Here is a 16,633-nt window from a genome sequence, read left to right on the forward strand (position 1 = left end):
AGTGAACACTGTTTGGATCAGCTGATCCGAACAGCACGCTCCCATAGAAATGAATGGAAGCACCTGGCACGCAGACTTAGCCGTCGGCCGGCCGCTTAAACCCCCCGGCGCGCCGGCCACTTCCATTCATTTCTATGGGAGCGTGCTGTTCCGAACAGTGTTCGCTCATCTCTAGATTCTATTATTAAAACAAAAAATTTTCTAATTACCACATCCAAATAGCCTTAAGAAAGGCTATTTGTCTCCTGCCCTGATCAGTTGGCTCCGGCCCGCCGTTCGGTAGAAATACCATTTTTTACCGGTATGCAAATGAGTTTTCTTGCAGCATTGGGGGCGGGCCCCAGCGCTCAAGCAGCAGTGAGGACGTCCCCAATGCTGCTAGAGAACTCTCTCCAGCGATGTTTCCATCTTCAGCTGCAACCACCTCTTCCGTCTCGATCCGAACGCCTGCGCAGTCGGCTCTGTCAGTGAGACACAAGCGGAGCCAAGTGAGCATGCCGGCTGGCGGCCATTTTTGTGAGGTCGCTCGCTCCTGTAGCTCTAAGGCGAACTACAGGAGCGTACAAGCAGTCAACGATGGAAACAAACGCAGTTGATAATGGTGACACAGTCAAAGATTTCGATGAACATGGCCCATGATGGAGAGAAACTTGATGATGATGATGATGGACACAGTTAAACTTGAATTAACACAATTAATGGTGGAGATATATATATTCATTAGTTATAGCTGTAATAGCTTTGGTCTAAGGTTCTCGGACTGATCACCTTGTCTTGGGCTTAAGAAATTTTTTCCCTGCGACACAAAATTGACAGAACATGTCCAGGTTTTTTGCCTTCTGGAGCAACAGCTTAGGTTTAGGTATAATTACATTTAATAAATCATGTTTATAAATTATTAATCTTTCTCTGTCTCATTATGATATAGCACTTAGGGAGTTGTGCATATTGGTTCTCACTGTTACAAACCATGACTATTAACATATAAATCAGAGCAGGAATATAATGGAGGTAGTTCAATGGCTCATAGAAAATTGTTTCTACTCAGTGGTGTCACTAGAATGGTGGGGCCCTCTCAACAACTTTTGACATGGGGCAACCCCCATGACCGATGCCGAAGACTCTGAGCAAATCCCCCCCCCCCCCAACCGCATTCCTGCACACTCTATTATGCCCCATAGTGGCCTCTGCATATACTATTATCCCCCATAGTGGCCCTGCACACAGTATTATCCCCCATAGTGGCCCCTGCACACAGTATTATCCCCCATAGTGGCCTCTGCATATACTATTATGCCCCATAGTGGCCCCTGCACACAGTATTATGCCCCATAGTGGCCTCTGCATATACTATTATGCCCCATAGTGGCCCTACACACAGTATTATGCCCCATAGCGGCCCCTGCACACAGTATTATGCCCCATAGTGGCCTCTGCATATACTATTATGCCCCATAGTGGCCCCTGCACACAGTATTATGCCCCATAGTGGCCCTGCACACAGTATTATGCCCCATAGTGGCCCCTGCACACAGTATTATGCCCCATAGTGGCCCCTGCACACAGTATTATGCCCCATAGTGGCCCCTGCACACAGTATTATGCCCCATAGTGGCCCCTGCACACAGTATTATGCCCCACAGTGGCCCTTGCACACAGTATTATGCCCCATGCTGGCCCCTGTACACAGTATTATCCCCCATAATGGTCCCTGCACACAGTATTATGTCCCCATAGTGGCCCCTGCACACAGTATTATGTCCCCATAGTGGCCCCTGCACACAGTATTATGCCCCATAGTGGCCCCTGCACACAGTATTATGCCCCATGCTGGCCCCTGTACACAGTATTATCCCACATTGTGGTCCCTGCACATAGTATTATGCCCCATAGTGACCCCTGCACACAGTATTATGCCCCATAGTGACCCCTGCACACAGTATTATGCCCCATAGTGGCCCCTGCACACAGTATTATCCCCCATAGTGACCCCTGCACACAGTATTATGCCCCATAGTGACCCCTGCACACAGTATTATGCCCCATAGTGGCCCCTGCACACAGTATTATCCCCCATAGTGACCCCTGCACACAGTATTATGCCCCATAGTGACCCCTGCACATACTATTATGCCCCATAATGGCCCCTGCACATACTATTATGCCCCATAGTGGCCCCTGCACACAGTATTATGCCCCATAGTGGCCCCTGCACACAGTATTATACCCCATAGTGGCCCCTGCACACAGTATTATGCCCCATAGTGATCCCTGCAAATACTATTATGCTCATAGTGACCCCTGCACAATGTAATATGCCCCATTGTGGACATCCATGAACAATTTTTATACTATAGAGTACAATAATTGGAGACCAAGAGGGGATACCAACATAAAAAACACAGTTACATACTTACCCTTGGCTCCGCTGCACTCCTTGGTAGTGTCAGCAATCTTCAATGACGTCCGGGATGTCACATGACCCGGGACGCAGGCGCCGGCATGTGACGTCAGGGACGTCACAGAAGTAGGTCCGGAGAGGAAAGTAACAATGTTTTTTATGTTCTCTTACCTCTCCTGGGCCTTTAATCATTATACATGGGGGTTTGAAAAGACCCCCGAATAAAATAGTGTTTGTGGGGCCGGGGCTCCTGCCAGGATCGGTAAGTAAATAGGGCCCGTTAATTAACGGCCTATTAAGAAAAAAAAATGCTGTAGCGGCTGTCACCGGGCCCTGTTTCTACTTATGATTATGTCATTTTAACATACTATACAATATCAGACAATTGGCTTTTCCCACTCACACTGTTAGTGACTAGAGATGAGCGAACACTATTCGAAACAGCCGTTTCGAATAGCACGCTCCCATAGAAATGAATGGAAGTGGCCGGCCGCTTGACCCCCCGCGTGCCGACTACGTCTATTCATTTCTATGAGAGCGTGCTATTCGACATGGCTGTTTCGAATAGTGTTCGCTCATCTCTAATAGTAACCACACTGCTATAGACTATATTAAAACTATCGTTATTAAAGGGGTTGTTCGGTCCCAAATCAAAATTCATACTAGTGACCTATCCTAATGACCTAAACTCAGACCCCACACAGATCAGCTCTTCTAGGAATCTCCTGCTAGTAGATGGGCAGCCCTTGTATAGGAGAGGCGCTGCACATGTCACCCATCCACTAGAGACTTCTAGAACAGATGATCTGTACGGGTTCCGAGTGTAGGTCATTAATACGACCTCATGTAAACAACATGGCGGAATGGGATTGCTTTGGTGGTTCTCAGCGAGCCCTGTACAGATGTAACCAATCCGCTGTGTGTGAATATAACCAGAATGCTACAGTCCTCATACCGCAGCATTAGTATTTTCTAGCGCCGAATGATATTAAGGCTAAACATCAATATGCCTCATGTTGCAGATGTCTAATAGCTCCCGCCTGGAGGGATGGCTCTAACAAGTCAATATCCAGTAGTATTCCTATTAATGTCTTGTTCTTGCAACGGGGCTTGTACGCCATAGTAATAGTCATTGCTCAGTATTTCTGTATAACAGGAGGATAGGTCAAACTGTTTGACCTGTCCGTGACTTCTCCGATGATGCATTGGCTTATTCCAATGACTAGAGGTGCTGAGTTGCCTTTGCTAGTAATAGCTATAACTCATGCTATCTGTACTGCGGGGTGTATAGACATAGGTATTGTAACTTATTTATATCACAGAGATGTTCTATTTAGGCTCTGTTCACATGATGAGTTTTTGACATGCTTATAACATATACTGTAGATATAAACATATCCATAGGGATCACTTCACCCGCCTTAAAGGGAGTGTCACCAGAACCCAACACTTAAATTCATCCTTGCAGATAGATAGGTTAGGATCACCTGAATCAAACATTGCTTTCCCCTTGTGAATCGCTGCCTCCATTGCTGGGATATCATCATTTTGTCCATATGCAAATGAGCTCTTTGGAGCAACAAGGGCGGTATCACTATTGCATAAAGAGGAAAGTGACAACGCCCTCTTTGCACCAAAGCGCTCATTTGCTAAATTTGCAATATTATATTGATGAGTGTGGCCGCTTCACTACTTACCCAACACAGTGCCACACAAGGTACAGTGGCTGAACTTGGTATTGCAACACAATCCCATCTGTTAGAATGAGACTGTGCTGCAGCACACCTTGGGACCAGTCACATTCTTATCAACTCTCTCGGAATGACCCAGAGGCTCCAGAAATAAGGTGAGACCTCACAGACCCCAACAGATGTCTATTAACTAGGCAATATTGGTGCGTTATGTTCCAGTTGTGTCACCAAAATGGGTGTAGTCGGCATATTTCCATACTCATGTCACAAAAAGAGGTATGGCACCCTCCTCCCAAATGGACACAGTCTTGCAGGAAGGGGACGTGGCCACTACACTACAATGTGCTGTCCCCTCCTGAAGCACTGCCAGCCAATGGTGGCAAATATGACCAATGGACGTAATTAGAGATGAGCGAATAGTATTCAAAACACTAGTTTCGGATACCTCGCTCCCATAGGAATGAATGGAAGCAGCCGAATACCATGGGGTTAAGTGCCAGCTGTGCGCCGGCCGCTTCCATTCATTCCTATGGAGCGAGGTATTCGAAACTAATGTTATTAGTTTAAGAAGAAGTAATTTTGTATGTGTTTGTTTGGAGGGGTGTAAAATATACTTCGTGTTGGCTATAAAAAGGGGGTCATAAACTGTGTGGGGGCCAGAAAAAGTGGATTCTATACCATGTGCTGGACCAGAAAAAGGGAGTCATATAACCTGTGGGAGGCCAAAAAAAAGGGGGTTGTATATCGTGTGGGGGCCAAAAATAGGGGGGGGGTGTTATCCTAATTGGGGGCCAAATAAGGGGATTTATTGATCTGCCAATGTGGGGTCATGTCCTAAATAGAAGGGGGGGGACTTCATGCAATCAAAGATAGCTGGGTTGTATCTTTTTTTAGGGGGGGGGGGGCACCTTTCTATAGTTCCCCTCAGGCAGCAGAGAGGCTAGGTTCACCCCTGCCCTGAGGATCATGTTAGGGCTAATTCACGCGGGGTTACGCGTGAACATATTCCGTCGTGGCTGCCACGGATTAGGTCCAAATGAATGGGCCTAGTCGGGAGGGTGGTGTCGCGAGGTGGACGCCGCGGCTGAATCAGCTGTGGAATCCGCCTGAAGAAAGGGTGGGTCGCTTCTTTTTTTCCGTGAGAGGTTTGTTCAAAGGACCAGCTCCCATTAATTTGTTTTGTTCAATGGGAGGCGGCAAGATTTTGACGTGGACTCCGCGTCAAAATCCTGCCGCGTGTGAATTAGCCCTTATGTCTCCTTTTAACATGCCCGCATACTCTGGGCCTATAAATCCTCCATCCCCCGTAGGAGTGAGCAGGTATGAGCCGAGATTTGGATTGCCTACTTATCCCATCCATTCTCTCCTATTTATTATGTCCATTCATTTTTTCGATTACTATTATTTTCACCCGTTTGACAGGACACCGGGGCGGATCTGTCATCTGAATATGCTGCCCTTACATACATCGACATATTCCGCTGACAGATCCTCTTTAAAACGATCTAGATAAACCTCGCTTATAACCGGGCGATATTTCAGCAGCAATGAATGAACGCGCGGCGTTACCATTGTCTAGTCCTAAACAGATTACCGCCGGCAGATAAATAAGCGTCTATGGGAGCCATATACATTTCACAGCAAGCAAGCGACACTGAAAGAAGCTGGAAACTAGAAGGATGGCCATGTCTATTTTGCATTAGAGACCAGGAGAGGAGAATGTAATTTATTTTCCTGGGTGTCAATGGGCCATGACATTATGGGAGTCTGTCTCTTTGTAGCTATGATTGGTATGGTGCTATGTAGTTTATCATTATGGATTGGTTATACAGTCGAGCTGGCGCAGCGAGAAATATAATTTGTCTAGCTTCAAATAATAAAATATGGAACCTGGCGCGGCGCTGCGCTGTCAATATTAGGCAGAAAATGTATTGAGGGCTGTAAAGATTATTTTCAGGATTTCTCCGAGTAATAATACTAATGACTGCCGCAGGGCTTGTACATGTGTTACCAAAAAAAAACGGATTGGGGGGGGGGGGGGGGCGACGTAGCGGATCAATACAGGGCCCGGAGTGAAGGGGTTAACCGTGTGTGGTTAATACGCCACATAAGCTTCATGGATCACACTGATCCCAACTTCACATATTTGTCTAAATCCATGTGATGCCTTAAGCTTACGGTTGCTCCCCACCTTATCCTGACATAGCGGCAGTATATCTGCGCGGTGATTTCATTTCTTGTAAATCCCCCGGGTATTATATGGAACGCTATAATCTATAGAGCTATATATCTCACGGAAAACAAGACATTCCACGCTTTACAATGGTAGCCATGATATATTTTTTCAGGATAGGTTACCTTTGCCACGGGTTTTTAGATTTATTCTGTTTTGTTCTGTTCGGGACGTATTAATGTTTATAGGAAATGATCCATTGTGCGGTGGCAGAAAACGGAATCGATTGAAGCGATGGGCAAAACAACAAACGCAGGGATGAAAATCCTTAAAAGGGGGTTTCTAGATTTAATGAAAGTAGGATTTCGGCAACTTTCTAGCAGACTTCAAAATTTCGGATGCCAATCACAAAAATCGATATTTTCTAGATTTCTGTTTGCTGTCAGTGAATGGAAACCTATAAGGGGGTGGTCGTGATAACCTGCGTGCAACCCTGATCCAAGCTCCCTGAGGGTGGGTTCACACCATCACCCCATCTCTGTTTTGCAGGTTTCCGTTTCTTGCCCGAGAAACTGGACAGGAGACAGAGACCGGCAGGCAGTTTGCAAACCAATTCATTTGAATGGGTTTGAAAAGTGTCCGCCTGTGAGCGTCTTCTGCTCTCCGTTTTTTTTTAACCGGACACAAAGTCGGACATGCAGGACTTTGTGTCCGGTTAAAAAAAACGGTTTTGTCGCAGAGAGCAGAAGATGCTCACGGGTGATCACACTGAATGCCGGGTTTCCGCCTCCTGTCGGCAGAAGACGGAAACCTCAAAACGGAGATCGGAGACCAAGTATATGTTAGACCTCATGCACACTACTGAGTGACATCCGGTGAGGAGTAGAATTTGCAGCGGAATGAAGTCAGAGTGATATCTGAGCATCATCGGAGTATATTCCATGATGCACTTACCTCTATGAGGGCGTCTGATCCAATCTGCTCTGATGACATGGAGCAGGATAGGACCTGCTCTATTTTCATCATGATGCAACGTCCCGGACTACTGGACATCCCCTCAGAGGAGCATCAGATGGGACACTCGGATCTGTGCATGGAGCCTTAGACCTGGACTTCATTACTATGCACCAGATTGTGTTTATTCCAGTGGGATTAAAGGGGTGGTCCAGGAATTTCATACCAATGGCCTAAATAGCTGATTGGAAGAGGGATGACACACATTCCCCTCATCGAGAAGCTGTTCAGGGTCGCTCCAGCCGCTCTGTGCTTTGTATAGTGGTCCCGTGCCAGTAATGCAGCCAGGATCCATTAAACTAGAGCCAACTGTGTATAATATGGGTGTCAGAAGTGGGCCAATACAGTTGACTGGTGCGAGGTTCCCCATCAATCATCATAAGCCATAAAAACGAAATTCCTGGACAACCCCTGTAACTGTGACTGTTCATACCGCATTATACCTCGCGGGGGGAATGTTATTCTGTGTGGGGGCTACTGAGGAGGAGTTATTCTGTTATACTGTGTGAGTACTACCATGGAGCATGGTGAGGTGTGGGGGCCACAAGGAGTCATTATAATGCGTGGGATCCACCAATGGGGATGTTGTTCTATGTGGGTGTCACGGGAAAATTACTGTATGGGTACTACAATTGTGCATGGTAATGTGTGGGGGTCGCAAGGAAGCATTATAATGTATGGGATCCACTGTGCGGGTGTCATGTGAGAGTTACTGTATGAGTGCTACAATGGTGGGAGTCATGAGTGGGCATTATACGATCTTAGGCCATTAATGGGAGATTATACTTTTTTGGGGAAGCAAAGAGACTTAGCGGAATTGGTCAGGGTCAAAAATTTGCCCTTTTTTCTGTCAACCAAAAGTTGCATGGTGTGGTAGTTGTGTGCAGATCCTCTAACTGCAAAGTATTGTACACATCGTATAACTGCAACCGCTAAGCCTTGTACTGTAACCAGCAAGCACTGCGCCTCCTGTTGGAGTTAAAGGGGCTCTATCAGCAAAATTATGCTAATAGAGCCCCACATATGCGTGAATAGGCTTTAAAAAGGCTATTCAGGCACCGTAAATGTTACATTAAATCCCGATCCCTTTTTTAAATAAAAGTATTAAAACATATATGCAAAACTTAGCTATCGTGCACCATGGGCGGGGATAAACGATGCGACGTCATCTTCGGGCACACCTGCCTCTTCTGTCTTCTTGGAGTAACGCCCTCTAGTTCCGTGTCGTCCGGCGTCTTCTCTTCAAATCCCGCGCCTGCGTAGTAGCGCTTCCCTCCGAAGCGCTACTGCACAGGCTCACTCAGAGGGAAGCGCTACTACGCAGGCGCGGGATTTGAAAAAGATAAAACCATACTCCCCTGTCTCCAGTGCTCTGGGGTCTCCCATTGCAGTGCGGTCCTGCTGCTTCAGTGTTTTATTCTGGCGAAAGTCCCTGCTGATCTGTGATGTCCCGTAACCCTTTCCTTAAGCCGCTAAGGCCGTTTATTGACCTCAGTCGTCACTTGCATCAGGGACCTCTGCCGGAAGAAAACCTGGAGCTGCAGGACTGGACTGCGTTGGAGGACTGGGGGGTATGTTTTTTTTCACCTTTCCCAGCCTCATATTAAGAAAGTGGTTATCCCAGACAACCCCTTTAATTTTAAGTGGCATTCAGGCATGAATGATTTAAGGGGGTTCACAGGGTATCAGTAATTATGGTCATTATTCATTGAGGGTCACTATTGTTTAAAGGGGGCACACCGGGGTTTTATTATTCATTCTTAGGGATCTTTATAATACAAATTTTATAACTGGAGTAGCAGCAAGATTGGGACATTGTGTAGGTGAGGACAGTATGGGTTGGGTGCCTAGAAAATGGATGAGCCAAATATGTCTGTGCCACAAATTTTACAGAAACAAGTCAGAGCTGGAAGAAGTAGTCTTGGCGTTCCAGATGGGAGAGACAAGAAATGTGAACGATCACAGTGAGTAATGTCACCTATAAGGGCTCGTTCACATCTGCGCCCGGTCTCCGTTATGCAGGTTTCTGTTTCCTGCATAAAACAAAGCAGGAGACGGAAACCTGCAGGACTCTTTCATACCCATTCACGTGAATGGGTTTGAAAGGTGTCCGGCCGTGAGCGCTGGTGAGCGTTTTATGCTCTCCGCCACAAAACCGTTTTTTTAACCCCTTAGCGACCCTTGATGTAACTGTACGTCATGGGTCGCATGGGGATGTATGGAGCGAGCTCACACGCTGAGCTCGCTCCATACAGGGCAGATGCCGGCTGTATCATACAGCCAGGACCTGCCAATAACAGCAGCGGTCGTTACCCGAGCCGATCGCTGCTGTTAACCCTTTACACACTGCGGTCAAACGTGACCGCAGTGTGTAAACGGCGCCGGCGGCACGGGCGCCGCCATGTTTCGCCGATCGCCGCCCTCCTGAACGTCACAAGAGGGCGGTGATCGGTTGCTATGACAGCCGGAAGCCTATTGAAGGCTTCCAGGCTTGTCTCTGCATGAGATCTATTACAGGATGCCAGAGGCCTCGTCTAATAGAAGTGCTGGGATTTTGCTATTCACTGCAATACTGTAGTATTGCAGTGAATAGTATGAGCGATCAGACCCCCTAGGTTTCAAGGTACCTAAGGGGTCTGATCATAAATGTAACAGAAGAAAAAAAAAAGTTTTTAAAAGTATTAAAAAAATAAAAAAAATATAAAAGTTCAAATCACCCCCCTTTCCCTAGATTAGCTATAAAAGTAATTAAAGAACATTAAACATAAACATATTAGGTATCCCCGCGCTCCAAAATGCCCGAACTATTAGAATATTAAAACATTTATCCCGTACTGCGAACGGCGTAGCGGCAAAAAAAATAAAAACAGCCAAAAAGCGTTTTTTTCAACACTTTGCCTCCTATAAAAAATTGAATAAAAAGTGATCAAACCATCATATCTTTCCCCAAATGGTATCAATAGAAACGTCATCTTGTCCCGCATAAAAAGACACCACAACCAGCTCCATACATGGAAATATGAAAAAGTATCAAAACATTTCAAATACTATATAAATTTGGTATCACCGCATTCGTACTGACACGTAGAACACAGGTAACATGTCATTTGTACCAAACAGTGAACGCTGTAAAAATTAAACCCATAAGAAAATGGCGCAAATGCATTTTTTCTCCAATTGCACCTCATTCTGAATTTTTTTCCAGCTTCCCAGTACATTGCACAGCATATTGAATGATGCCATTACAAAGTACAATTTGTCCCGCAAACAATAAGCTATCATGTGACTCTGTGAACTGAAAAATCAAAAAGTTATGGCTCTTGAAATGTGAGGAGGGAAAAACGAAAATGCGAAACCAAAAAATGGCCTGGTCCTTAAGGGGTTAATTCTTGGGGATCTTCATAATACAAATTTTATAACTGGGGTAGCAGCAAGATTGGGACGTTGTGTAGGTGAGGACAGTATGGGTTGGGTGCCTAGAAAATGGATGAGCCAAATATGTCTGTGCCACAAACTTTACAGAAACAAGTCACAGTTGGAAGAAGTAGTCTTGGCGTTCCAGATGGGAGAGACGAGAAATGTGAACGATCACAGTGAGTAACGTCACCTATAAGCAGCTACATTATTCTTGTACTGTATTTACCTAAATAGTGTTTACACGTCTGTATAGAGCAGGTATGTACCACTATATGTTCATCGTATAATAATGATATCGGTATATCTGAGTTGGGGGCCCACTTAGATGTGTTCGCCATCCCCTCTAGCTACGCCTTTGTCTTCAACATCAGAACAGTATAGTTGCTACGTTTTCCACCAGGTTAATACAAGAAAAAAGGGACATGGTTTGGGGTTGCAGCTTCACACAGAATTAGCAATGTGAATAAATGAAATTTTGGAGTTGCATGAAAGGGATCTACAGGGAAGCAGCATGTATATTGGTAAACAGGACCATCTGCTGCAGTGAATAGACTAAAAGTATTTTTATTACCCAAATAACCCCTGTATGTCCTGTTGTGAGCTGCAGCCACTGTGGAGATGCTGTATCTGCTTTGGAAAATTTTCAGGTCAAGTCACCACCTTAAACTCAGTTTTTGCAGTGTGGCAGGAAGCATTGTCCTGCTGAATGAGGTCACTGCCATTAGACAATACCAAAGGAGTGTGCTTGGTTGTTAAAAATCAAATCAAATAGGCTTTATTGGCACATCTGAATAGATATTTGGCATTGCCAAAGCTAGTAAAGTGTGTGTGTGTGTGTGTGGGGGGGGGGGGGGGTTGGAGTCGAGGGGGAGAGTATGGAGGGGTGGGGTGGCTGATTTGGGGTATAACAGTCCATGGAGTCTCATCTTCCTCTTATTTGGTGACAGCTGGACACATATTGGGCAGCGATCTCCACAGTGGCCTCTTCTTCTCCCAGTAGGATGTAGAGTTTCCTCTTCTCGTCTGCAGATATGAAGTCTGGGATGTGGGCAGAGAGTCTTTGGTAGTAGACGGCCCTCACAGCTGAGTGTTTGGTGCAGTGTAGCAGGAAGTGGGTCTCGTCTTCTAGGGCCCCCTGGTCACAGTGCTGGCACAGTCTGTTCTCCCGTGGCTTGTACGTCTGCCTGTATCGCCCCGTCTCTATCTCTAGGTTGTGGGCGCTCAGTCTGTACCGGCTCAGGGTCCGTCTGTGTTTGGGGTGGCGTATTCTCTCCAGGTAGGTGGCCATGGTGTAGTCCCTTTGTAGGGATTGGTGCACGGTGAGTTTCTTGGAGTTATTTATTGCGCTTCTCCATTCCTCGATGTACCGCTCTCTGTCTCTCTCAATGGCTCCTTTTATTTGAGCCTTGTTCAGGGCATGTTGGGGGTTTGGCTTGGCAGATGGCTGATGCTTGGTTGGGGTGTATCAGTTTTTCCCGGGGCTCTGTGGCTCAGCCAGGCTTGGTGGTGGTAAGAGCCAGGGCTGCTGCCCTGTATGTGTGTCCAGAATGATAGCGCCCTCTTCTGCATGGTGAGCCATAGGGGGAGTCTGCCTAGCTCTGCCCAGCATCCCATGTTGGAGGTGTTGCGATGGACATGGAGCAGATATTTGCAGAACTCCAGGTGAAAGGTCTCTGTTGGGCTGGAATCCCACTTTGACTGGTCTGGGTAGGTGGCTGGGCCCCAAACCTCACTGCCATAGAGAAGGATCAGAGCGATGACGGCGTCAAATATCTTCATTCAGGCCCTCACCGATGGTTTGAAGTGGTACAGTTGTCTTCTGATGGCGTAGAAGGTTCTGCAGGCTTTTACTTTCAGGGTTTCTATTGCAGCTTTGAAGCTTCCTGATTGGCTGAGCTCCAGCCCCAGGTAGGTGTAGCTGTTGGTTTTCTCCAGTGTGGAGCCGTTCAGTGTGAATTGTGGGGTGGTGGAGGCTTTGTTATGCCCTTCTTCTGAAATACCATTACTTTGGTCTTCTTCTGGTTGATGGGTAGGGCCCATGTGGTGCTATAAGTTTTGAACCTGTGCAGTCACTGCTAGGAGGACAAAACTGTGGCAGGTGGACATGGCTGTCCTGGTGAAGTTGGGAGCTGGGGGCAAATGGGCCCAAGCGCAGTGAGTACCGTGCCTAAATTCGGGTCAGCCTCCTTAACCAAGCTGTATTTGTCAGCGTTCATAATAAAGTTGTTTGCCCAAAAGAGTGTTGTTGCATATTTATTTTCGGGGGTGGTGGTGTTGGAGTCAGTCGGGGGTTAGTAGGTGCATACCTTATTGTTAAAATCACAACATATCAAAATTGTGAGAAAATTTTAATTTTTATGGTTTACTTGCCAAACCTTTAAAAATGACATGAAAGAGTAGGTGTGGTTTATTGGGAATGGGTGCTGCCTACAACTATTCTACACAGTCTCACTACTAAATACAACATCTGGTGGGTTCCTTTCCTGACTTTAAGGCAGTCCAAACTGCCCCACATTTATTAGGCTGAATTTTTTATTACACTGTTTACAGTAGGAGTCAGTGACCGTCTTGCACCATCTTGCTGTGCTTTCTGCACCAGAAACAGTACTGATAATGTGGCGAGTTTCCACACTGGTCAGGGCTCGTTCACATCTGCGGCCGGCACTCCGTTCTGCAGGTTTCCGTTTCCTGCATAAAACAGAGCAGGAGACGGAAACCTGCAGGAGACTTTCTCATCCATTCATTTGAATGGGTGAGAGAGATGTCCGGCCGTGAGCGGCGGTGAACGTTTTATGCTCTCCGCCGCGAAACTGGGTTTTTTAATCCGGACACAGAGTCGGACATGCAGTACTCTGTGTCCAGATTAAAAAAAAACGGTTTCGCGGCGGAGAGCATAAAACGCTGCTCACGGCTGGACATCTTTCTCACCCATTCAAATGAATGGGTGAAAAAGAATCCTGCAGGTTTCCGTCTCCTGCTCTGTTTTATGCAGGAAACGGAAAGTGCATAACGGAGTGCTGGCCGCAGATGTGAACGAGCCCTGACTCCTTCCCTGATGTAAGAGAATGAGTCACACTGAGACCCCGAGGTTGTGACTGTCACTTCCAGTTGCAAATAAGTCTATCAGGCCCGATTCACATCTGCTTTTGGACCATCCTGTTGTCATATCTGCATGAAATATGCAGAGAGGAAAGTCCTGCAAACAGCATTTTTCTCTCTGCATTTTTTGCACAGAAACCACATGGACCCCATTACAGTCTATGGGGTTTGCGGGTTTCCTTAGGCAACCACTTTTTTTTATGTGGATAGGTTTCCGTTTGGAGGGTCCCTTGAATGGAAACCCGAATGCAGATGTGAATCAGGCGTCATGTTTGATCTTTTGGGACTAGTATTCACAGTCACCGCACCATTGGGGTTGCAATGCCACTTCATTCACATTGGTGAAGGAGTTGCAATGCAACATGGCCATCTTTATTTACAAAACAGATGTTGTAGCCAAAATAGTTGTGTAACTCTAGTGTGTGGTCACCCGCTGATGTTAGCACCAACACCGCGGCAACATAGCAGAAGACATAGTCGCCATGTAGCCCGAGCCCTAACATTGGCAGCTTGGTGCCACAAATCCTATCAGCCTGTATTTACTGCCATGTATATCTAGTCATACATTTGGTGCAATTCACTTCTACAAGATTTTTCAATACAGCAGTGAACAATGGTACACTGCTGCCTATCATTTAGACTTAAGTCACTTTTTGCCCCTATTTTTGGCATCTTGTATTCTACAGACAAACATCCTAATAATAAGACATCTGTTTATTCCTTCTGAATGCACAGTAGACAACTAGAAACGGCTCCTGCCCACAACTAAGATGGCGCCCGCACTTCCCGCCTCCCCAGTGAAGCCGGGCTGGTGACGTCATCTGTGCGTCCACTTCCTGTTTCCGCCGCACACGCTCGCTCTCCCTCTCTTTCACTCCAGCTCCCTGAGAACATGGCATCTCGCAGAGAGCCCGGCACTGCGGCCCCGGTCACCGTGGAGACCCCCGTGAAACAAGTGCAGATAGACGGACTGGTGAGTGTGTGACTGCCTGGTGGGGGCGCCATAGTTAGGGCTCCAGCTGTAGAGGGGATGGCTGGGACTTGTAGTGCACTGAGTGATATGGTAGCATAGGCTAAAGCCCTGCTATTGGGATACTACAGCCTCCAGCATGCCTGGAGGTTGTAGTTCCCATCAGCTGGCCTGTAATAGCGCCCCCTAATGTCTGCCTGTAATGTCTGCTGTTTTATCCGTCTATGTTGTAATGTCTGCCTATGGTTGTGTCTTTGTTGGCCTGGCTTTGTGTACAGGGGCCGCTGCCAGCCATGACTGTATTCTGCTTTTTATAGGAGACGTTTCTCTGTCATATTCAGTCAAAGCGCTAGTTCACACAGGGGCAAAGAGGCTGAATTTGACAGCGGATTTCACTTCAAAATCCGCCCCTTTACAATAGTAGTCTATGGAGACAGCTAGCAGAGAAAGAAGTGACATGACCTTTCTGCAGGTGTTTTCCGCCTGAAGAAAGCAATAGAAGTGAATGGGAGGCGAAAACCGCGTTTTTTTTTTTTTTGCAAAAAATCGTGCGGAAAAAAAACGCGACACGGTTTTTTCAGCCCATTCACTTTACAGGAGGGGAAAACAGCCTTGTTTATTTTAAAGCTGTTTTTACAAAAAAAAGCTCCAAAAAAAGCTTGGCAAGTTCACACGTGAAAAAAGCCTAGCTGATTTTGTCACTGATTTTTCCGCGTCGCTTTTTTTGGACACTGTTTTTTGCATTGGACGCTGTTTCGGTCGCTGTTTTTCTGAAGCTTTTTTTTTTTTTTTTTTTTGCACTACAAAAAAAGTACATGATAAAAAAACGCTAGCGGTTTTTTTCAGCGCCCCATAGACTCCAATTCATTTTTTCAGGCGTGAAACGCCTGAAGAAAGGTCATGTTGCTGCTTTTTCTGCTAGCAAGCTAGCAGAAAAAAAAAGCTAGCAATTCACATAGGGCTACATTTTATGGAGGCTGATTTGGCCGCGAAATCGGCTGTCAAAATCAGCGTCCATGTCCCCGTGTGAACTAGCCCGAAGGGCTCATTCACACGTGAGCCCAGGGGAGGTTTTTGACAGCGGATTTCGCGTCGAAAACCTCCCCTTACAATGGTGGTCTATGTAGACCGCCAGGCTTCTTTTTTCCACTAGCGGCGGGCTGCTGCTAGCGGAGAAAAGAAGCGACCTGCCCTATATTCAGGCGGAAGCCGCGCGGCTTCCGCCCCCGGCAGCACCCTCCTATGTCGGCTCATTCGTTTGAGCCGACAGCGGAGGGGAAAGCTGCGACCGCGATGGTCACGGCAGGCGGGTTTTGACTCACCGCGTCTCTCTCGGTGTCAAAACCCGCGCGGGCTAGTTCACGTGTGAACTAGCCCTAAGGGTTAGTTCACACGTAAATAACGTGTGGCTTATTTTGGCACTGGAAAAAAAAAGCTTCCTAATTAGGAAGCTTTTTTTGGAACTTTTTTTTGTGAAAACAGCTTAAAAAAAAGCCAGGCTGTTTTCCCCTCCTGTAAAGTGAATGGGCTGAAAAAAAACGTCGCGTTTTTTTGCAAAAAAAGGCGTAGCTTCCCCTTCACTTCTATTGCTTTCTTCAGGCGGAAAACATCTGAAGAAAAGTCATGTGGCTCAGTGGTTAGCACTGCAGCCTTGCAGCGCTGGAGTCCTTGGTTCGAATCCTGCCAAGGGCAAAAAACCATCTGCAAGGAGTTTGTATGTTCTCCCCGTGTTTGCATGGATTTCCATCCCATATTCCAAAGACAATACTGATAGGGAAAAATGTGCATTGTGAGCTCTATGTGGGGCTCACAATCTACATAAAAAAAGTCATGTCACTACTTTTTCTGCTAGCTGTTCACATAGGGCT

General features: G+C 46.5%; 2 protein-coding genes across 2 annotated transcripts in view; both read left to right on the forward strand.

Moving 5' to 3' along the window:
• The window catches only part of RAD21 (RAD21 cohesin complex component), a 273,983-nt gene that overhangs the window by 85,558 nt on the left and 171,792 nt on the right, over positions 1–16,633 (forward strand). The gene's annotated exons all lie outside the window — the stretch shown is intronic.
• Positions 14,637–16,633, forward strand: part of EIF3H (eukaryotic translation initiation factor 3 subunit H) — a 125,276-nt gene continuing 123,279 nt past the window's right edge. The window contains exon 1 of the mRNA XM_075270275.1: positions 14,637–14,768. Within this exon, the coding sequence (XP_075126376.1) occupies positions 14,688–14,768 (81 nt within the window). The 5' untranslated portion in view covers positions 14,637–14,687. The remainder of the gene's footprint in view (positions 14,769–16,633) is intronic.

The sequence above is a fragment of the Leptodactylus fuscus genome, chromosome 4 (genome assembly GCF_031893055.1).
Source record: "Leptodactylus fuscus isolate aLepFus1 chromosome 4, aLepFus1.hap2, whole genome shotgun sequence".
In the NCBI taxonomy this organism is placed as follows: Eukaryota; Metazoa; Chordata; class Amphibia; order Anura; family Leptodactylidae; genus Leptodactylus; species Leptodactylus fuscus.